Source organism: Xenopus laevis, chromosome 7L (assembly GCF_017654675.1).
Source record: "Xenopus laevis strain J_2021 chromosome 7L, Xenopus_laevis_v10.1, whole genome shotgun sequence".
NCBI classification, from domain to species: domain Eukaryota; kingdom Metazoa; phylum Chordata; class Amphibia; order Anura; family Pipidae; genus Xenopus; species Xenopus laevis.
Genome location: NC_054383.1, coordinates 35,152,319 through 35,170,270, shown reverse-complemented (window position 1 = coordinate 35,170,270; position 17,952 = coordinate 35,152,319). Strand labels below are relative to the sequence as shown.

The window sequence follows — 17,952 nt, the reverse complement described above, 5'->3', positions numbered from 1 at the left end:
TGCCTGGCGATAGAATGTGAATGACCACTAGCGTGTGTCTCTTTCGCTAGCGAAGTTACACCTGCGCCCGTCAGTAAATCGGCATAGTGCCTGAAAGTGGTAACGCTGGCGAATCTTCGCCAGCATTAGTCACTTCCCTCTTCAGTAAATCTGCCCCTGGTTTCAGGGATATCCAAAACAAAAAAAAAAACTTTTAACCTCGCACAAAGGGAATTGTCCATTGAGCATCACAGAACCTTCAGAATGGATGGTAAGAATCAGAAGGTTTAGGATATATCAGAAAAACAAGAACTGTTCTCAAAGGCGTGGTTCAACTTTAGGTTAACCACTCATCCTTCTATTCAGGCCTTCTCATGTTGCTATTCCAATCTTCCATTCAAACGAATGCATGGTTGCTAAACTAATTTTCGAACCAGATTACTGAAATTGCAAACTGGAGAGCTGCTGAACAAAAAGCTAAATAACTCAAAAACCACAAATAATAAAAAATTTAAACTAATTACAACTTGTCTCAAAATGTTACTCTTGGCATTATACTAAAAGTTAACTCAAAGGTGAACAACCCCTTTGAAACAGTGCAAACAAAAATAATGTTTTGTTTTTTTTACAAACAGTTCAGCCTCTGGCTGTGACCTTTCTCAAGGGAATACACCATTATTCTCTTGAGAAAGGTCACAGTCATTAACTGAAATGTTGGGTTTATAAATTTAAAAAAACTTTATTTTATATTTGCACAAGACCAGGTGAGTGCGGTATTTATTATTACACTATTTGTTACCAGCACCCAGCCATATGTTATATCTAGTGATGGGCAAATTTGCGAAACGGCGTAGTTTTTGACGCTGGTATCCGTTTTTGGACGCAAAAAACATTCGCCTGTGAATTTTCACATCGGTTTCGCGAATTTATTTGCCAGCAGCAAATCACGGGAATTTGCCGCGAATTTGTGCCTGCCGAATAAATTCGCCCATCACTAGTTATATCTGATCTGTCCAGAACTGTCCAGAGCTGGCAAATATTAGATTGGCACATACTGTATTTTGAGATGGAAATTCACTACAATTATCACCAAAAGTGAAGAGAATGTGAAATAGAAGATACCTCCAAAATATGCAAACTCTAAAGAATACTTAATAGCAGTAACCTAGTGTTAAATTACCATTCGCTGAAATGCCTATGGAGCTAATTAGCTCACAAAAAGACACAAGACATCTTTTCCCTTTAATATTTACAATTTATAGACCTCACTTCTTAGCAACTAACTCAACATAATTTCAGTTTATGGGGTTTTACATGAATTACTGTTAAGGTTGCTCCAAATTCTCTATTTTAGGATCCCGTATTTTTCATGAAGGAATTGACCAAATGCTGAGCCAAATGCAAACCCTTAATTGCATTTGCAAATTAGGGCACCAAATGGTTAAAGAAAAAATCAGGCAATTTTCTTGTTCTCATGATGAAAAGTCACAAGATTTTAAAGATTTGGATTCAGTTCAACCAGGCACTTGGATTTGGTCTAATTCTGCTGAAAAAGGCAGAATCCTGGCCAAATCCCACATGAATTCCTGGATTCAGCGCATCCCTATTTACAATGCTGTAACATGATCTTTTCAATGCATTATCCAGCACTAATATCTCTACATGACATGAATATGCTTGTACTTCTCTTTTCTGATCAAACTCACAGTGCTGAGTGATTGTCCCAGACGCTGCCTGTGCATGTTCTACGCCCACCAGACCACCTGTTTATTCTTTCTGTCTACACATTGATCGTTCTTTTTGTGGTGAAGGAACCCACATCTTTCTCCATTACAGTCTGTGCAAATGATTTAATACTGGAGCCATCAACTCTTCTCTAATTTACAAAAAATATTTTATATCCAAATGTCCATTGACAAATTCTTTACAAATTCCACAAAGCCATTGACCCTAACCTTCTATTTTTTATCATGCCAGATATTTACCCATACCTCCCAACATTTGGGAAATAGAAAGATGGATAAAAAGTTAGGGCGCGCGTAGCGCATCAAAATTATTTTACCACGCCCATTTTTGGAGGCCACACCTCCTAATTACCATGTTCATTTTAGAACATTAGGCAGGTTATGAAAGTTTGAACACATTTCTGTGGTTTTTCAGTTATTACAGTTTTGCTAATTAAGGTAAATTGCCCTTTAAGCTGTGAGTCTTAGTTCTTCCAAGAGACATTTTTATCTTAATTGTTACAACTACTTATTTGCTTATTTCAAGATTGTTACAAAAGTATCTTCATGCACCTGGTGGCTGTTCTGGGCTCTCTGCCAAAAGCCAATTAAGTTAGAAACATATCTTTTTCTGGCTGTTCAGTGCAGGAGATGAAAGAGAAAGTCGGGACATTTCAGTAACAATCCAGGACTATGGGTTGAGCTGTCAAAAGCGGGACTGTCCCGCTCAAAATGGACCCATGATTTACCAGCACTTATTCAAATGAAATACACATTTTTTAAACATTAGTATGTTGAATCTGGCTTGTACTAATTATCCTTTTTTGCCTATTGTTTTTATCAGAGTATGTGTGTGTGTGTGTGTGTGTGTGTGTGTGTGTGTGTGAGTGTTTGTGTGTGTTTTTTTGTTAATGACAGCTCTAAACAGGGCAAAGTTTGAAAATGAAACTAAAGTCGCATTCTACTTATGACTCGTACAAGCACAATCAAAACAAATTTCCAGATCACTGTATAATGAGCTGCTTCTTATCTTGCAACCTAAGATGCTGCAGCTGTAGGAAGGGAGGGTGTTTGCTTATATTATTAACATGTATTTATATAGCGCCAACATATTTCATAGCACTGTGAAGTAAATGTGTTTATACAACTAAATCACATGAATTACATACATAGAACATATGGAGTTACATACATCACAATCAATGCCAGTACAAAAGGTGAGGAAGGCCCTGTGCAGAAAGAGCTTACAATCTAAAGGTAATGGAATAATACACAAGGTGTGAGAGTGGGCAAGATCAGAATTAAGTGGGTGAGAGATGTGGTACTGTATATGGTATTGCATTTGTTAGTTAAGAGTGGGGGCTTCTCTAAATAAGTGCGTTTTAAGAGATTTCTTGAAAGCATAAAGGTTGGAAGAAAGTCAGACAGACTGTGGGAGAAAATTCCAGAGGAGGGGTGCAGTCCTTGCAAAGTCTTGAATGCGAGCATGTGAGGAGGTAACGAGAGAAGAGTCGAGTAGCAGGTCAGTAGAGGAGCGTAGTAAGCGGTTTGGTGAGTTATGAAGTGCTTTGAATGTCAGGGTCATTAATTTGAATTTAATTCTGAAGAGTAGTGGAAGCCAGTGCAGGGATTGGCAGAATGGTGAGGCAGAGGAGGAGCGGTTGCTGAGGTATATGAGCCTCTCAGGAGTGTTCATTATGGACTGGAGAGGTGACAGTCTCTGGTGGGGAAGGCCAATTAAAAGAGAGTTACAGTAGTCTAGACGTGATATGACGAGAGAGTGAATAAGAATTTGGGCAGCATCTTGGGTGATAAATGATCGTATTTTGTATATGTTCCTTAGGTGGAAGTGACATGATTTAATAAGTGACTGGATATGAGGAGTGAAAGACAGGGAAGAATCTAGGATAACTCCAAGGCACTGGGCCTGGGGAGATGGGGTGATAGTGGAATTGTTAGCTATGATGGATACTTCCAGCATGTTACTGGTGTTAGTTGAAGGAAAGAGAACCATTTCCGATTTAGAGAGGTTTAAGTCAAGGTAGCATTGCGACATCCAAGTAGAGATAGCGGACAGGCAGGAGGAGACCCGAGTTAGGAATTCTGGTTGAGAACAGGAGAGGTTAGATAGATAGATCTGAGTATCGTCAGCATAGAGATGGTAGTGGAAACCATACGAGGGAGGAAGTATAGAGGGAGAATAATAAGGGTCCCAGGACAGAACCTTGAGGAACCCCAACAGAAAGAGGTAGAGGAGAAGATGCTACTCCGTTGTAGGAGATACTGAAGGAACGATTGATGAGGTAAGAAGAGAACCAGGACAGGGCTGTGTCACGAAGGCCAAACGAATGGAGGAGAAGGAGAGGGTGATCTACAGTGTCAAATGCAGCTGAGAGATCAAGCAGTATTAGTAGTGAGAAATTTTTGTTGGCTTTAGCTGTTAAAGGTTATGCCCGGGTCAGGGCAGTTTCAGTGGAGTGTTGTGGTTTAAAACCAGATTGTAGGGGGTCCAGCAGGTTATTGTCAGAGAGGAATGAGGTTAGTTGGTTGTAGACTAGGCGCTCAAGTAGTTTAGAGATGAAAAGTAGCAGAGAGATAGGTCTTAGGTTGTCAAGATTGGAGGGATCAAGAGAGGGATTTTTCAGAATGGGGGTGACAAGAGCATGATTTAGTTGAGAAGGAAACAGTCCAGTTGAGAGCGAGAGATTAATTAGATGAGTTAAGGTTTTGATTAGACAAGGATTGGTATTGCGGAGAAGTTTTGAGGGAATAGGTTCAAGCGGGCAGGTGGTAAGGTGAGAAGAGGCCAAAAGTTTTGAGACTTCCTCCTCAGTGAGGTTGAGCCATAATGTCCCTTCTGATAGTGTCAATTTTGTCAGCAACATCTTGAGCAGAGACAGATGGGCATGGAAGGACTGGTGAAGGGGAAAGGAGAGTGTTAAAGGTGGAGAAAAGTTATGCCGATTTTATACACAAAGGTTCTCATTGCACTGCTGATTTATCTTGGAAGTAGAATGTGCCTTTACTTTCATTTTCAGGGGTTGTCCTGTTTAGTGCAAGACATGACAAATAAAAATACATATTTCCTACTAAACAATAAGCAAAAATTATGTTCAGCAATTAGTTCTGTAAGTTACAGTGTTATTCTTTGTGTGTGATAAACAGTTTTCACTGCTGTTATAAATAGAATCATCCACTTTGTTCCACTAACTGCATTGCTTTACTGTATATTTGCTTTCTGTGAGGGCATCATTTTTTTTTGGTAACTTAATTTTTTATTGAAAGAGATAAAGTCATATGTTAGCAACTTCAGAGGTGGAGATTTCTCCGCCGATTTACAATATCTCATTTATCGTATTGAAAGGTAGACTTATAAAGTGTGTCAAAGATTAGATTCCTTTAATGGCCCAAGATACAAGGCTGTTAAGAATTCAGGACTGCTTTGTGAATGCTGTAATGAACAAATGGTCCTGCCCACCTTGTATACACATGAAAACACTCCTGTTAAAGCCTTAAATTGCACTGTGATACACATTGTTACCTTCAATCTAAGCACTGTGTGTGCTACTCTGCAATTTGGCCGCCATTGAGGTGTGATTAGCTCTTGAAGTCAAGTGTATCTAAAGTGGATTATGTGGACATAAACTATTTAAGGATATGCTTCTTGCAGAAGGTGAAGTTTAGCTGGCATTTGAATTGGGTTCCAGAAAGGAACTGATTAAACAGTAGGTGGTGGAATGTACTAAAGGATGGGAGTAATAGAGGACATACAGATCTTTAAGTAGAGCACATGGGTGTGAAGAGACACATTTAGACAATTAATTTAGATCTGAGTGGGCAAATGGTCCACAGTACTGGTCTAACAAAACCTCCCTAAAGCAATTAGATTTTCTTGTCCTTGCCAGATTGGCTATATTCTCTCCATTCTCTTAGCATGAATCTATATGTGGAGTTAATAACTGGAGGAAAAGGGCATCAAAGTTCTCACTGAGCTGAATGAAAAATCTCTATACCCCATAAAGACTCAAGATAAACCTTTGTATATAATAAATACCTTATGAGTTAAGACTTAAGACACTAATGAGCTAGAATGAAACACAAAACTCCAGGCAGTGTTTTAAGGAAACATAACGCTTATATTTACTGCAGGACTCATAGCCTTTGGTGTTTTATAGGAACGGGACCTGTTGAGATAGGGAGTCAGAGGATCTTTTTGTTATCCACACCCAGCCCTGGGGCCTCCCACTATTTGCTTCTTATACTTCATTACCTCTACTAAACTGTACTTGGGGTTACAGAAGTGGGGAAAAGCCATGACTTATGGTGCCCATATGGAAGGTTGTATAGCTTATTTCCATATTTGCTTATTTGACTGTACATCTGGCAGGTAACAAGGACCACATTAGTTCGTTCATATAGGTATTCTAAGGTCCCCATTACATGGGCGTCCACAGAAAATTTTACAGGGGAGTGCAATATCATCAAGTAAAAACAACTTGTTTTCTAAGAATAAACCTGAATACAATAACTAGGTGCCAAGTTTGTAGGAGATCAATTTATTGGCAAAGGCCCTAAAGTCACTCACAACTACAACATAACTGTATAACTAGGGGTTTTTTATGTAGAGAGTATAAAATAAGAAAATCTGCTGCGCATAGAGCTGTGAAAAGTTTTGACTATGTGCACTTTGCGAACACACACTTAAATACAACACTCATTCTACCAAAATATACCCCTGCCATGCCAGTATAGTTACAGTACTACAGAAATTGGATAAGCCATTATAATCACTAAATAACATAGTTAATAGGCATTTTAACCCCAGATGGACCCCAAAGAGGCCAGTGAGATCACTGAAAAATGGCCAATGAGCACTCCATTAACTCTTGATATTCCAGCATAATGAATGCGGAAATGGATAGACTGAAAGCATTCCCTCATTTACACTCGCACAGGCAGAATACCAAAACCAAAGTTCTTCTTTTCTGCTGTTCCCACGCTGCTTGTCTCTCTCTCTTTGTCTGACACTTGTAAAACATCCAAGATGGCTGTACATTCAACAGTGGAATGCACAGCCATCTTGGATTTTTTTTTCTCTAGAAGCAGAAGAACCGAGGACAGGCAGAGCAACATGGGACATTTAAACAGAGATCTAGGACAGAGGGCTGCGAGCTGTGGAAAAAGCTGTGGGAAAAACTGTTGGAAAAAATACTGGCCTTCCTATATTTTTATATTTCCTCCTCATTAATCACATTGGCATAATTTTTATCAGCCAGGGTGGCATTATATTTTTTAAAGATCGCGATCGAGCTGGAATTGAACCAGCGACCTCAGGATTACAGTTAACCTTTGTCAGACAGGGCTATAACTATGACATCACCTTGTATGCAAATAGGTCACTGTTACAGCCCAGTCTAAGGCATTTGGAACTAGCGATCCATTCAATAGCACAGGGGAGAGTATTGTAAAGGTTAACAGTAATCCTAAAGTTTCATTACAGGATTATGCAGCTTTATCTTATGCCACACTCAACCAGAGAGGGCACTGTAAAAGAAAGTTCAAATGCATTCCTCCTGACAATTTATTATTCAATTTTAGCTTTTGTTTAACAGTTTCACAAGATTTCATATAAAGCCATTCAGCACGGTTCTGTACTTTGCAGGTGGTACTGTGAAGGAAAAGAGTTAGAGAATTCCCCAGACATCCAGATCCAGAAGTCTGGAGATCTGAATTCTCTAGTTATTACAGAAGCTTTTGAAGAAGATACAGGGCGCTATTCCTGCTTTGCTTCCAACATCTATGGCACGGATTCAACATCTGCAGAGATTTATGTAGAAGGTAAGACATAACAAACGACACATTAGTGTGGACCTCAAATATATTTCTCTCTATCAAGCAGACTTAACAATAGTAATACATATATATGTCCACTGTTATGTCATTTGTATCACTGCCTGACATTAAGGGGTTTATTCAGTGGAGGTCCTAAGTCAATGGGAGAGTCACCTATCTCAATTTGAAGTTTTCATGGTCTGTGCTGGGTTTACCCCAAAAATCTGACTTTTTCTGGGTTTTCGGGCAAAAACAGCCCGAAAAAACTTGAGTGATTAAGGTTTTTGCTTGAGTTCTTCTGCGATCTGATTAAATCGAGTTTCTTAAATTAATAAATAAGCTAAAATCAGTTTGGTCGTGTTTTTTTTTAATAAAAATAAATTTAGATTTTAGTAAATAACCTGCTATAATTCAGTTTTTTCCATACATTTAATGCTGCTATTAACTAATGCAAGCAGCTCTGTGCATGGACCATATCGTTTGCATTAATCCTTTCAGGACTTCATATTTATTCATCTGCACATCAAAAGGAGTATCAGGCCTCTGAGATTTTATAATTTGGTTTTCCACGCAGGTGCCTCTTCTTCAGAGTCTGAAGGGGACACAATCAAGACTGAGGCGGATGAGTAAGTATGTAGCAGATAACAATGTTAATCTGCCACCAGTGTGGGATTTCACTGCACCGGGATCTGGCCTCTAATGTCTATGCTTTATTTGATGCCGAATACTGACGAGCATTACCCTATGCTTCAGTGATTTTTTATGAGTAATTATAAGAACCTCCCAACCCATGGAAACATGGCTTTCACCTTGCTAAGTAGCCATGTTATTACCATTACTTAGGCCTGAACCTTCTGTACCTGAGACTCAAGAAGCATCTAACACAGATACATATCAAGAAATGAATATTCCGCCCAGCATTGTACCAACTATGCAGCCAACAATAATACAGCAGGTAAGATAGAATGCCGATATACCTAACCTGATTCAAGAATAATGAAGGGAATGCAGGCCTGAGGCCCCAGTTAAAAGGACAGTTTTGTTGCTAAACTGTAACAAAATTGAATATTGGATGCATGTTTTTTTATTTGCTGCCTTATTACACACCCTGGAAAGATTTCATTTATGTCCATACAAGAGTACAAAAGAAGTTGTAATGTTAAATAAGTTCCCATATTTGAAGGGCCTTGATGTTACAGCTCTGTAGCCCCCATTGTTAACCTATGAAGTTATTTACTTAGGCTTCAAGTATCTATTTCTCCAAGTGCTGGGCAAGAGAGACAGAGTAAAGACTGATGGCACCACTGTCCATTTTGAAAATGTTTAGTGTAGTATTTGTATGTTTAATGTAAACATCCCTTCTATTGTACAGCACTGCAGAATATATTGGGGCTTAAGCAACTGGCTCATATCATTTGCCAGCATTTTCATGCCCTGCTGTTATGTTATTCTTTTTTGCAAGCATTACTCATTGCCCTTACTTTGAATGGGAGGGACTGTAGAACCTGTTTGGCACTATTTGACGTAGGGGGACATGGAGTGGAAAACACAATTCCTAAGGGAATTTCATTTTAAAAAATGTTGTTGCCATTATATTTTTATTGTACTGTATTATGTTAGTATGCCTTTTACCTTCACGGACAACATAATCATTGTACTGTACATGAGAAAATCTCACACCCAATAAACACTTGTCTGCCTGAGCTTGACTGCTGTAAAGTTTATTGATGACTCTGTCCACAATGATTGGCGACAGTGTTGTTCCTTCTAATTAATTCACAAGCCCTATGTGATGATCCACATGTAAATGGCAGGAACCCACAGTGTTTCATTGCATTACCATATATATATATACCATAGGCTGAATTTTTTGCTACAACTTGCAACCAAAATGAAGCTTCAGAGTGATCCTGTATGAATTCAGGATTAGACTGCGTTAGAGAGAAGACTTTTTTTTGCCATGCTTATACAATGAAAACATAAATTAATAAAATTAACATAGTAACATCGTAATCACGAAATCACTGCCCCCAGCAAAATATTTAAGGGATAATCATATGGCAAAGAAGAAATTTATATTTGAATATGTTTTGTATAAAAAATCCTCTATACACTAAGGACTCACTATACTCCAGTCACCACTGCTACTTATGTGTTTGTCGTTACTATTTACAATAGCATACTGAATATATATTTCGAAGTCAGCCTTTTAATGTAATATTATGTTATATTGATATAATATCCTTGTTTGCCATTTTCTACAGTGCCAAAGTCCCAATGCATACTTGCAAGGTCTTGATGGGAGACCACTTATTGCTGCTCCTGTTTTTACAAAGGTAAATTTACCTGCATGTCATTAAAAATAAATTGGTAGCTGATATAGTAATAATGGCTTTCTCTATAAAAACAAATCATGGCAGATACAAGAGTGTTCAACCAAGCACTTTTCCTATATATGTGGTTTTGGCCCTGCATTAACTTTATATTATGTATTCTACCTAGCAAATACAATAAACCATCAGTTTTCATAAGGGAAATATTGTTCCATTCTTCAAGAAGGATAACTCACAGTTCTTCCTGCATAAAGACTACATAAAGACCAGCATAGTTAGCAGGTTTGCTATCAGCAGGCTACTTTATTCAGGGGCTGATTCATGGATCACAAAGTGTTCAGAGCATGTGGGAGAGTCTGGGGAGATTAGGCAGAATGTGGGTAGAATTTATTATAATGGGGAGTAGCTGGATCAGGTCAGGAGTGTGGCAATGTGTGCACAATAACCCACAGCAACCAATCGGAAATTTGTGTAAAATAGTCTCCTTATATTAGATAATAAAAACTGTTGATTGGCCATATGGGTAAAGTAAATGAATTAGGGGCACATTTGCTAAGCTCGAGTGAAGGATTCGAAGTAAAAAAACTTTGAATTTCGAAGTTTTTTTTGGGTACTTCGACCATCGAATAGGCTACTACGACCTTCAACTACGACTTCGATTCGAACGATTCAAACTAAAAATCGTTCGACTATTCGACCATTCGATAGTCGAAGTACTGTCTCTTTAAAAAAAACTTTGACTACCTACTTCGGTAGTTTAAACCTACCAAGGTACAATGTTAGCCTATGGGGACCTTCCCCATTACTTTGCTAAGGTTTTTTTGATCGAAAGAAAATCCTTCGATCGATGGATTAAAATTCTTCGAATCGTTCGTTTCGAAGGATTTCATTGTTCATTTTTCCATCGTTCGATCGTAGAATTTGCGGTAAATCATTTGACTTCGATATTCGAAGTCGAAGGATTTTACCTCAAGGGTCGAATTTGAGGGTTAATTAACCCTCGATATTCGACCCTTAGTAAATGTGCCCCTAAGTGTTGTCAGAAAACGAAACTTGAAATGAAATTAATCCATGTCTTAAAATAGTATTTATTTTTACCTTTCTGTGCTGTTCAGTAGACAACACATGCCAGAGGGGATTAAAGCTAAATGCTAATAAAGGCCAAGCAAACCATAGTATTCTGAGTCAAAAGCTTTTCAAGCATAAGGCAGATGTTGTAAGATCACTTGCCAAAGTAGAAACGTGGCTCAGGTGCTCCAGCCCCAGGCCCTCAGCTCAAGGGAGCGGACAATCCGTATACAGAAGTGTAAATGTTGGTGCCGAGCACACTGGCAAACTCACATAATTGATCAGACCAGAAGAAATAGTTGATTAAAAATTGAAGCTTTATTACATAATCATCTCTCGCCTGACGCGTTTCATATCACTGGAAAACTTAATCATAGGCTATGATTAAGTATCCCAGGGATATGAAACGCGTCAGGCGAGAGATGATTATGTAATAAAGCTTCAATTTTTAATCAACTATTTCTTCTGGTCTGATCAATTATGTGAGTTTGCCAGTGTGCTCGGCACCAACATTTACGCTTCTGCAAGCAAACCATAGAACATTACTGTAATAGCCTCTGTATGTAAGTATGAGTTGTATGTAAGTCGGGTGTATGTAACTTGAGGACTCCCTGTAAATGAGTGTCTCTGTGTTTTTTGTCAATAAAGGCTTTGTGCCCTTGATACTTTCCTTGGACACTGTGTATATACAGCCTTCTGTGTTCCATATATTTTTTCTCAGGTTTATGTTTTTGCAGCATATTTACTTCTGTTTCTTATTTTAGAGCTTACAAGATCTGACTGCTTGTGAGGGGCAGCTGGTTGTGTTTGAAAGTCGAGTGAAAGGATCTCCGTCTCCAAAGGTTGAATGGTATAGAGAAGGAACACTGATTGAAGATTCCCCAGATTTTCGGATCTTGCAGAAGAGTATGTTCTACTATTTAACTAATGCTGAATTGGTTTCTGTTACACTTTTTATATATATAAATATCCCTTCCCATGGCAGAGCTCCTGCCCCTCTGGAATTACTAGAACTGGATTGAAGCAAAAGTAAATGACATGGATCCTTTTGTGCATTATACAATCATCTTACTAAACCATGAATGATCAGACACAGTTTGTCTCATTTATTTTGATTAGTGCTGACAAGTACAAGATACTCTTGTAGGGAATGCCCTATGGGCTGAAACTTCTAGAATTGAAGTTGGAAAATGAGTTAAATTTTGTATGGTTCTTATACTATACCATACTCTCCTATTTTATAGTTTCTTTATCTACTTTCCTCCTGTCCATTACCGGTAATCAGAAAATACTCTTTATTTTTTTTTTAGTTTATTGACAGCGACAGCTCATTGGTTGTTATGTATTAAAAGGACTGGAGTAAACTTTTGACACAGTTCTAAATGAAAAAAGAATTCCTTTCTACAGAACATTCATATGCCACTAGAACTAAAAAAAATCTTATTTTATAATTATAGCTCCATGTTTTCCCAACCAATTTTATAGGTGTGACAGCTAAACAATGAAACAATAAAATGTAGTTAGTTTTCTTTGATTATGAATGAAATCAGTCTTGATTTTAGTAAATGTTACTCAGGCATATATAGAACGAGCCATGTATTTTTCTGATAATATTGTTTTTAAGTCTGCCACTCAAAAAATTGAATATGTATCATTTGTTTCAGTCAGTGATTCCATGTGCATGTATACATTTTTAATGCAAAATGTGCTGACATTTTAGAATTTGTGATCATTTTTTTTTTACATGTTCTTTCTATCTTTTTTTTTTTTAACCAATAGAGCCCCGGTCAATGGCAGAACCAGGTAAGTTCTGCAATTCTTAAATTCTATGTCTATTTCTAAAGTCAAAACTTATCACATAAAACATAAGAAAACAGTGGGAGTTAGGTATAATCACTGAACCTGAGCAATTTTCATTCCCAAGAGACCTGGTTACTAATTACTATGAAACCATAAAGCTCTTCTATGGGAAAAATGGGTAAGGAGATAGTATAATAGTGCAGATCTGAGCATATCTAGTATGGAGTCAGTACATGATGAATATACCATTCGGCTATCTTTAAAATAGACTATTGGTATTGTCTCTTTTGCTCCTTTGCATTAAACATTTAAAGGGATACTGTCATGGGAAAAAACATTTTTTTTCAAAATGAATCAGTTAATAGTGCTGCTCCAGCAGAATTCTGCACTGAAATCGATTTTTCTCAAAAGAGCAAACCGATTTTTTCATATTCAATTTTGAAATCTGACATGGGGCTAGACATATTGTCAATTTCCCAGCTGCCCCAAGTCATATGACTTGTGCTCTGATAAACTTCAATCACTCTTTACTGCTGTACTTCCCCCCCAGCAGCCAAACAAAAGAACAATGGGAAGGTAACCAGATAGCAGCTCCCTAACACAAGATCTAAGAACAACACTCAATAGTAAAAACCCATGTACCACTGAAACACATTCAGTTACATTGAGAAGGAAAAACAGCAGCCTGCCAGAAAGCATTTCTCTCCTAAAGTGCAGGCACAAGTCACATGACCAGGGGCAGCTGGGAAATTGACAAAATGTCTAGCCCCATGTCAAAAAATTGGATTATAGATATAAAAAAATCTGTTTGCTCTTTTGAGAAATGAATTTCAGTGCAGAATTCTGCTGGAGCAGCACTATTAACTGATTCATTTTGAAAAAAAAAATTTCTCATGACACTATCCCTTTAAGGAAAGGAAATTAAGAGCTAAAAACTAATCTTTTTTTGTTTTTTTATACTAATAATTGAGCACAGGAGAGTTGCTGTTTGCTATACAAAAGTCTCTACTGTTTGTCTCCGCAGAAGAGATATGCACTTTAGTGATAGCGGAGTTCTTCTCTGAGGACTCTGGCATGTTTACATGTACTGCAAGCAACAAATATGGCACCACTTCAAGTATTGCCTATTTAACTGTAAAAGGTAAGAAACAACTTCTGTGCTTTTCTATAAAATACTTATTTAGTGATCATACTTTATTAAACCCCTTAATGTATGAATAATGTATGTGCTTATCTGAGCAAGTAAGATTTTATTTTCTGCATAAAAGGGATAGAGCCCAAATAGCATGAACAGGTTCTGATCTAGGCATGGGGTGGGGTTCCAGAGAGTGGCATCTAAATGTAGAAGATACGTTTTGGGGAACAGTTCAGAGGGGCATTACTCGTTCTTCAAAGCCATGTTTTCCATGTATATCAGTGCAATGTACCTTTAAATTTACTGATTAACGTATTAAACCTAAAATATCAGATTTATCAGCTTTGGGCCAAAACGTTATGCTCCATAAGGTGCCATTTGCTAAGCATTTGATCTGTACTTGAAGGCCTGGATTGAGTTGGCTTTAAATTCAGGGTTGCAAATGTACCTGGTGAGCACGTTGTGATGAAAAGTGCTCTAAAGTTTATCCAATTAGATGAAAAAACTTTTTAAGAGAGCTGACCTGACACCTGTAATTGCTTAAAGGGTAAGGGTCTATACCAGTGTCTGATTCTGGAAAATGAATCAGACCAATAAATCTCAAATCAGAAGTATGAATCTATTTCTTGATCCCTAGTCCTCGGATGTCATTTAAATGAATGAATGTTTTACTGGCAAAATCATTTGTGTAGACTGAGTTGAGTGCCATTTGTTAAGCCACAACTGTAAACCTGTAGGCAAAAATCTAAAAATATGATGTAAACTATTTTTAAGGAGGTCTTAGAGCAAGAGATTTATAAACTTGCTGCCAGATAAGCGTAAGCGTTATCACCAATATGTGCTATTATCCTACCACAAACCACAATTTCTAGTTTCAGGCATAACTCCAGTATTCATTAGCTTGTATATGTAAGAGCTGATCCATAACTGGCAGTAAGTGTGCAGATACTTTCTTATTCTAGTTATTCTAATTCTTATATTATCTATTATATGACATGTCTTTAGATATTCTATTAACACTGTATATAAATATGAGTATGTAACATATAACATTTATGATCTGCTTATCTTACTTAGGGTCTAATGAAAACAACATTAACGCTCCCTTGTCAATAAGCACAATAAAAATAGATGCCTTCAAACGGGAACCTTTGCCTTCCACTCCTGAGCCTGTGGCAATAGTCAACCCCCCACCCAAGCCTAAACTAGAAGGAGTTCTTGTGAATCACAATGAACCAAGACCAAGCTCTAAAATTGAGAAAAGAGTGCATTTCAAGTTACCAGAAGATGACAAAGAAATCGAAACTTCCTCCGAAGAAGGAGGCACAGCACAAAAGCATCTTGTGCCTGACATGCCAGATATGATCAATGGTCAAACTTTTGGGTCATCAGGTCCTTCTTTTAAAGAACCCCCACCTGTGTTTGCAAAGCCTAAACTGTAAGTGGATTAGCATACAGTATATTCAGTGTTTGTGCTGTGATATCACTTGCTGTTTACAAATTCTAATACATTAAACTTTTTACAGTACCATGAATTAAACATGGTTTGGATTTTATCTTTTGTTTTTGTTTTTTTATGAAAAACAAGGGGCCTCATTTATGAATTGAGGGAAGAACCTCCCCTCTTTTTTTCTGGGATAAGGCAAATATTTTTTTTCCAAGCTTGCTTATTGCTTTTTAAAAAAGTGGGATATGTGGGAGCACTCCAAGGCCAAAAAAAAATACAATGGAAGTGCAGCAGATCTGGCCAAGATAGTTACAAACATATAAAAAAGTAAAAAAATTCCCTGGTCCCCTGTTTTACAAATGAATTTAGTATCTAAGCTAATGCATGTATTTTGAAAACAGTGGTTTTTAGTTACAAAGTTATGATCATAAAATTAACAAGCCACCATATCACGGCAAGGTAAACCTCATATGGTGGTCCTAACTGTTTACCTCTGGTCAAGTTTTTTCTGGGTTGGCATTTCCTTGTTTAGCTGCATGTCTTAGGGTCAGTGTCACCAGAACAAGGCATCGGCTTTTGTTTGCTTATTGCTTTTCTCAGAATGCCAAGTGGCTGTGGTTGTCTGTGCCATTCACAATCTTGATGGTATGCTGCACTTGCTATAAATACGGTGCTTGTCCATTGGCATCACCAAAAGCATACTGAGCATACTGCAATATATTAGTGAGATACAAAGCAGAACACATTGTTAAAAAAAATAAATCTGTTCTATAAAGGCTTCCACTCACATTTAATTGAGCCTCACTATGCTACAGAATATGTTGCTACGTCCATATAATCCCTGCTTCTCTGGGGCTGTGCTTATCTGACTGCCTGTGGCACTTGTCCCTGGAAACTCTGTTACCACTAATTGTTATTCCTCACTTAATTGGGGATGCTAAGTCCTCAGTTCTATTGGGATGCTGTAAAGCAGTGCTGTTCAGCTGACCCCCTCTTGTGTGGCCCCCACAAGAAAGTCTGCCTGCTGTGACTACTTACCTTGTGTAATCTTTAAAATGTATCAGTACTGAGATTAACTGGCCCTTGCATTGTTTACACCTCAAATTCAGACTGTAATCCCCTGTATTGTTCCACCTGTAACCCCCCTGCTCCCCTCTGAGTTTCTCCTGCCTCCTGCTATATTCTACCTGCCCTATGTTCCCTCTGTGTGCCATACCCTGCCTGCCCTATGCTCCCTGAGTGTGCCATACTCTGCATTCCCTATGTGCCCTGTGTATCCCATGCTCTGCCTGCCCTATGCTCCCTGTGTGTGCCATACTCTGCCTCTCCAATGCTCTGTGTGTGTGTGCCACACTCTGCCTGCCCTATGCTCTTTGTGTGTGCCATAATCTGCCTGCCCTATGCTGCCAGTGTGTGCCATACTCTGCCTGATTGGCTGCTAAGGCACTTTGCACATGTACTACAAAATCAATTTACAGCGGTGACTGTAAGTTTCCGCAAACTTTGCATGATTATTGTTATATATACAGTCTTTAAAACCATAACTATTTCAGTGTAGAATTGTCTTTGTTTCTTGTGTACACAGAGACCCTCTGAAGTTACAACAGCTTCATAACCAGGTTATGACTGAACAGCAACAACAGCCGCCCTCATCCCCAGATTCCTTTGCAAGGAACACCATGTCGAGTACACCTGTACAAAACTCTACTGGTGCTCAGCCTTATATTCTTGCCCGACCCCAGCAGTTTATTTCTGGCTCAGATCCAATTAATAGCACACCGGTGTCTCCTAAATATCCCTTTTCCACTTCTGGCATATCACCAATAAGACCATGGATTTCAAACAGAGAAAATATTCCAGAAGTCTACACTGAGGCTGGATCATCTACAGCCAGAAGTGAACCTTCCACTGCAACAGAATCCATCTTTTCGTCTCCACCTTCTGCACTAAAAAGACAATTTCAGGCACAGACTGTGTCTCCCACTGCAATGTCCCCTCCACGGATTCAGAATCCTGCTGCATTTCTCAGTTCAGTTCTCCCATCATTGCCATCTTCTCCACCTCCTCCTCCTCCCACAAATGAGATGGGGCTGCCAAAAACGTCATCTTTGTAAGTACAGAAAGCAGTTATACCTTTGACTTTTGGCTGAGTTTAGCACTTTGTTAGCATATGATATTGTCCAACGATTGAGGGGGGATAGAAATGCGAACACACATGTCTAACATCATGATGAACTCCATATAGTGTACTACTAGCTCATCTTCTAGCTACTTCTACAATGGCAGAGATCTACAAAATCAACTCATAGTATAAAGACAAAGGACCACCATTATAGAAGTAGTTACCCGGGTGCAGAAAAGCAAAATAAATACAATGATTTTGAGGTAACACACCAATAACAGTATATTGTATGCAGGGCCTGAACTAGGGGTAGGCAGAAGAGGCACCTGCCTAGGACGCAAAGATGAGGGGGTGACTGGGCAGGTACCTGTTCAAAAGTCTTGTACCTACCCATAGTACCAGTGGTTCCCTCCCTCTTTTCCCCTCTCCTCTATCACTCTCCCCTCCATCACCCCACCACCTCCATCCCCTGCCCTTCCCCTTCATTACTTTCCCCCCTCCCTTCTCTGACG

General features: G+C 38.6%; 1 protein-coding gene across 3 annotated transcripts in view; it reads left to right on the top strand.

Moving 5' to 3' along the window:
* Positions 1 to 17,952, top strand: part of mypn.L (myopalladin L homeolog) — an 82,550-nt gene that overhangs the window by 42,667 nt on the left and 21,931 nt on the right. For all 3 annotated transcript variants that reach the window (XM_018225342.2, XM_018225343.2, XM_018225344.2), the window contains 9 exons: positions 7,366 to 7,541; positions 8,110 to 8,161; positions 8,379 to 8,490; positions 9,800 to 9,871; positions 11,701 to 11,842; positions 12,716 to 12,739; positions 13,761 to 13,877; positions 14,949 to 15,309; positions 16,904 to 17,428. In XM_018225342.2, coding sequence (XP_018080831.1) covers positions 7,366 to 7,541; positions 8,110 to 8,161; positions 8,379 to 8,490; positions 9,800 to 9,871; positions 11,701 to 11,842; positions 12,716 to 12,739; positions 13,761 to 13,877; positions 14,949 to 15,309; positions 16,904 to 17,428 — 1,581 coding nt within the window. The remainder of the gene's footprint in view (positions 1 to 7,365; positions 7,542 to 8,109; positions 8,162 to 8,378; positions 8,491 to 9,799; positions 9,872 to 11,700; positions 11,843 to 12,715; positions 12,740 to 13,760; positions 13,878 to 14,948; positions 15,310 to 16,903; positions 17,429 to 17,952) is intronic.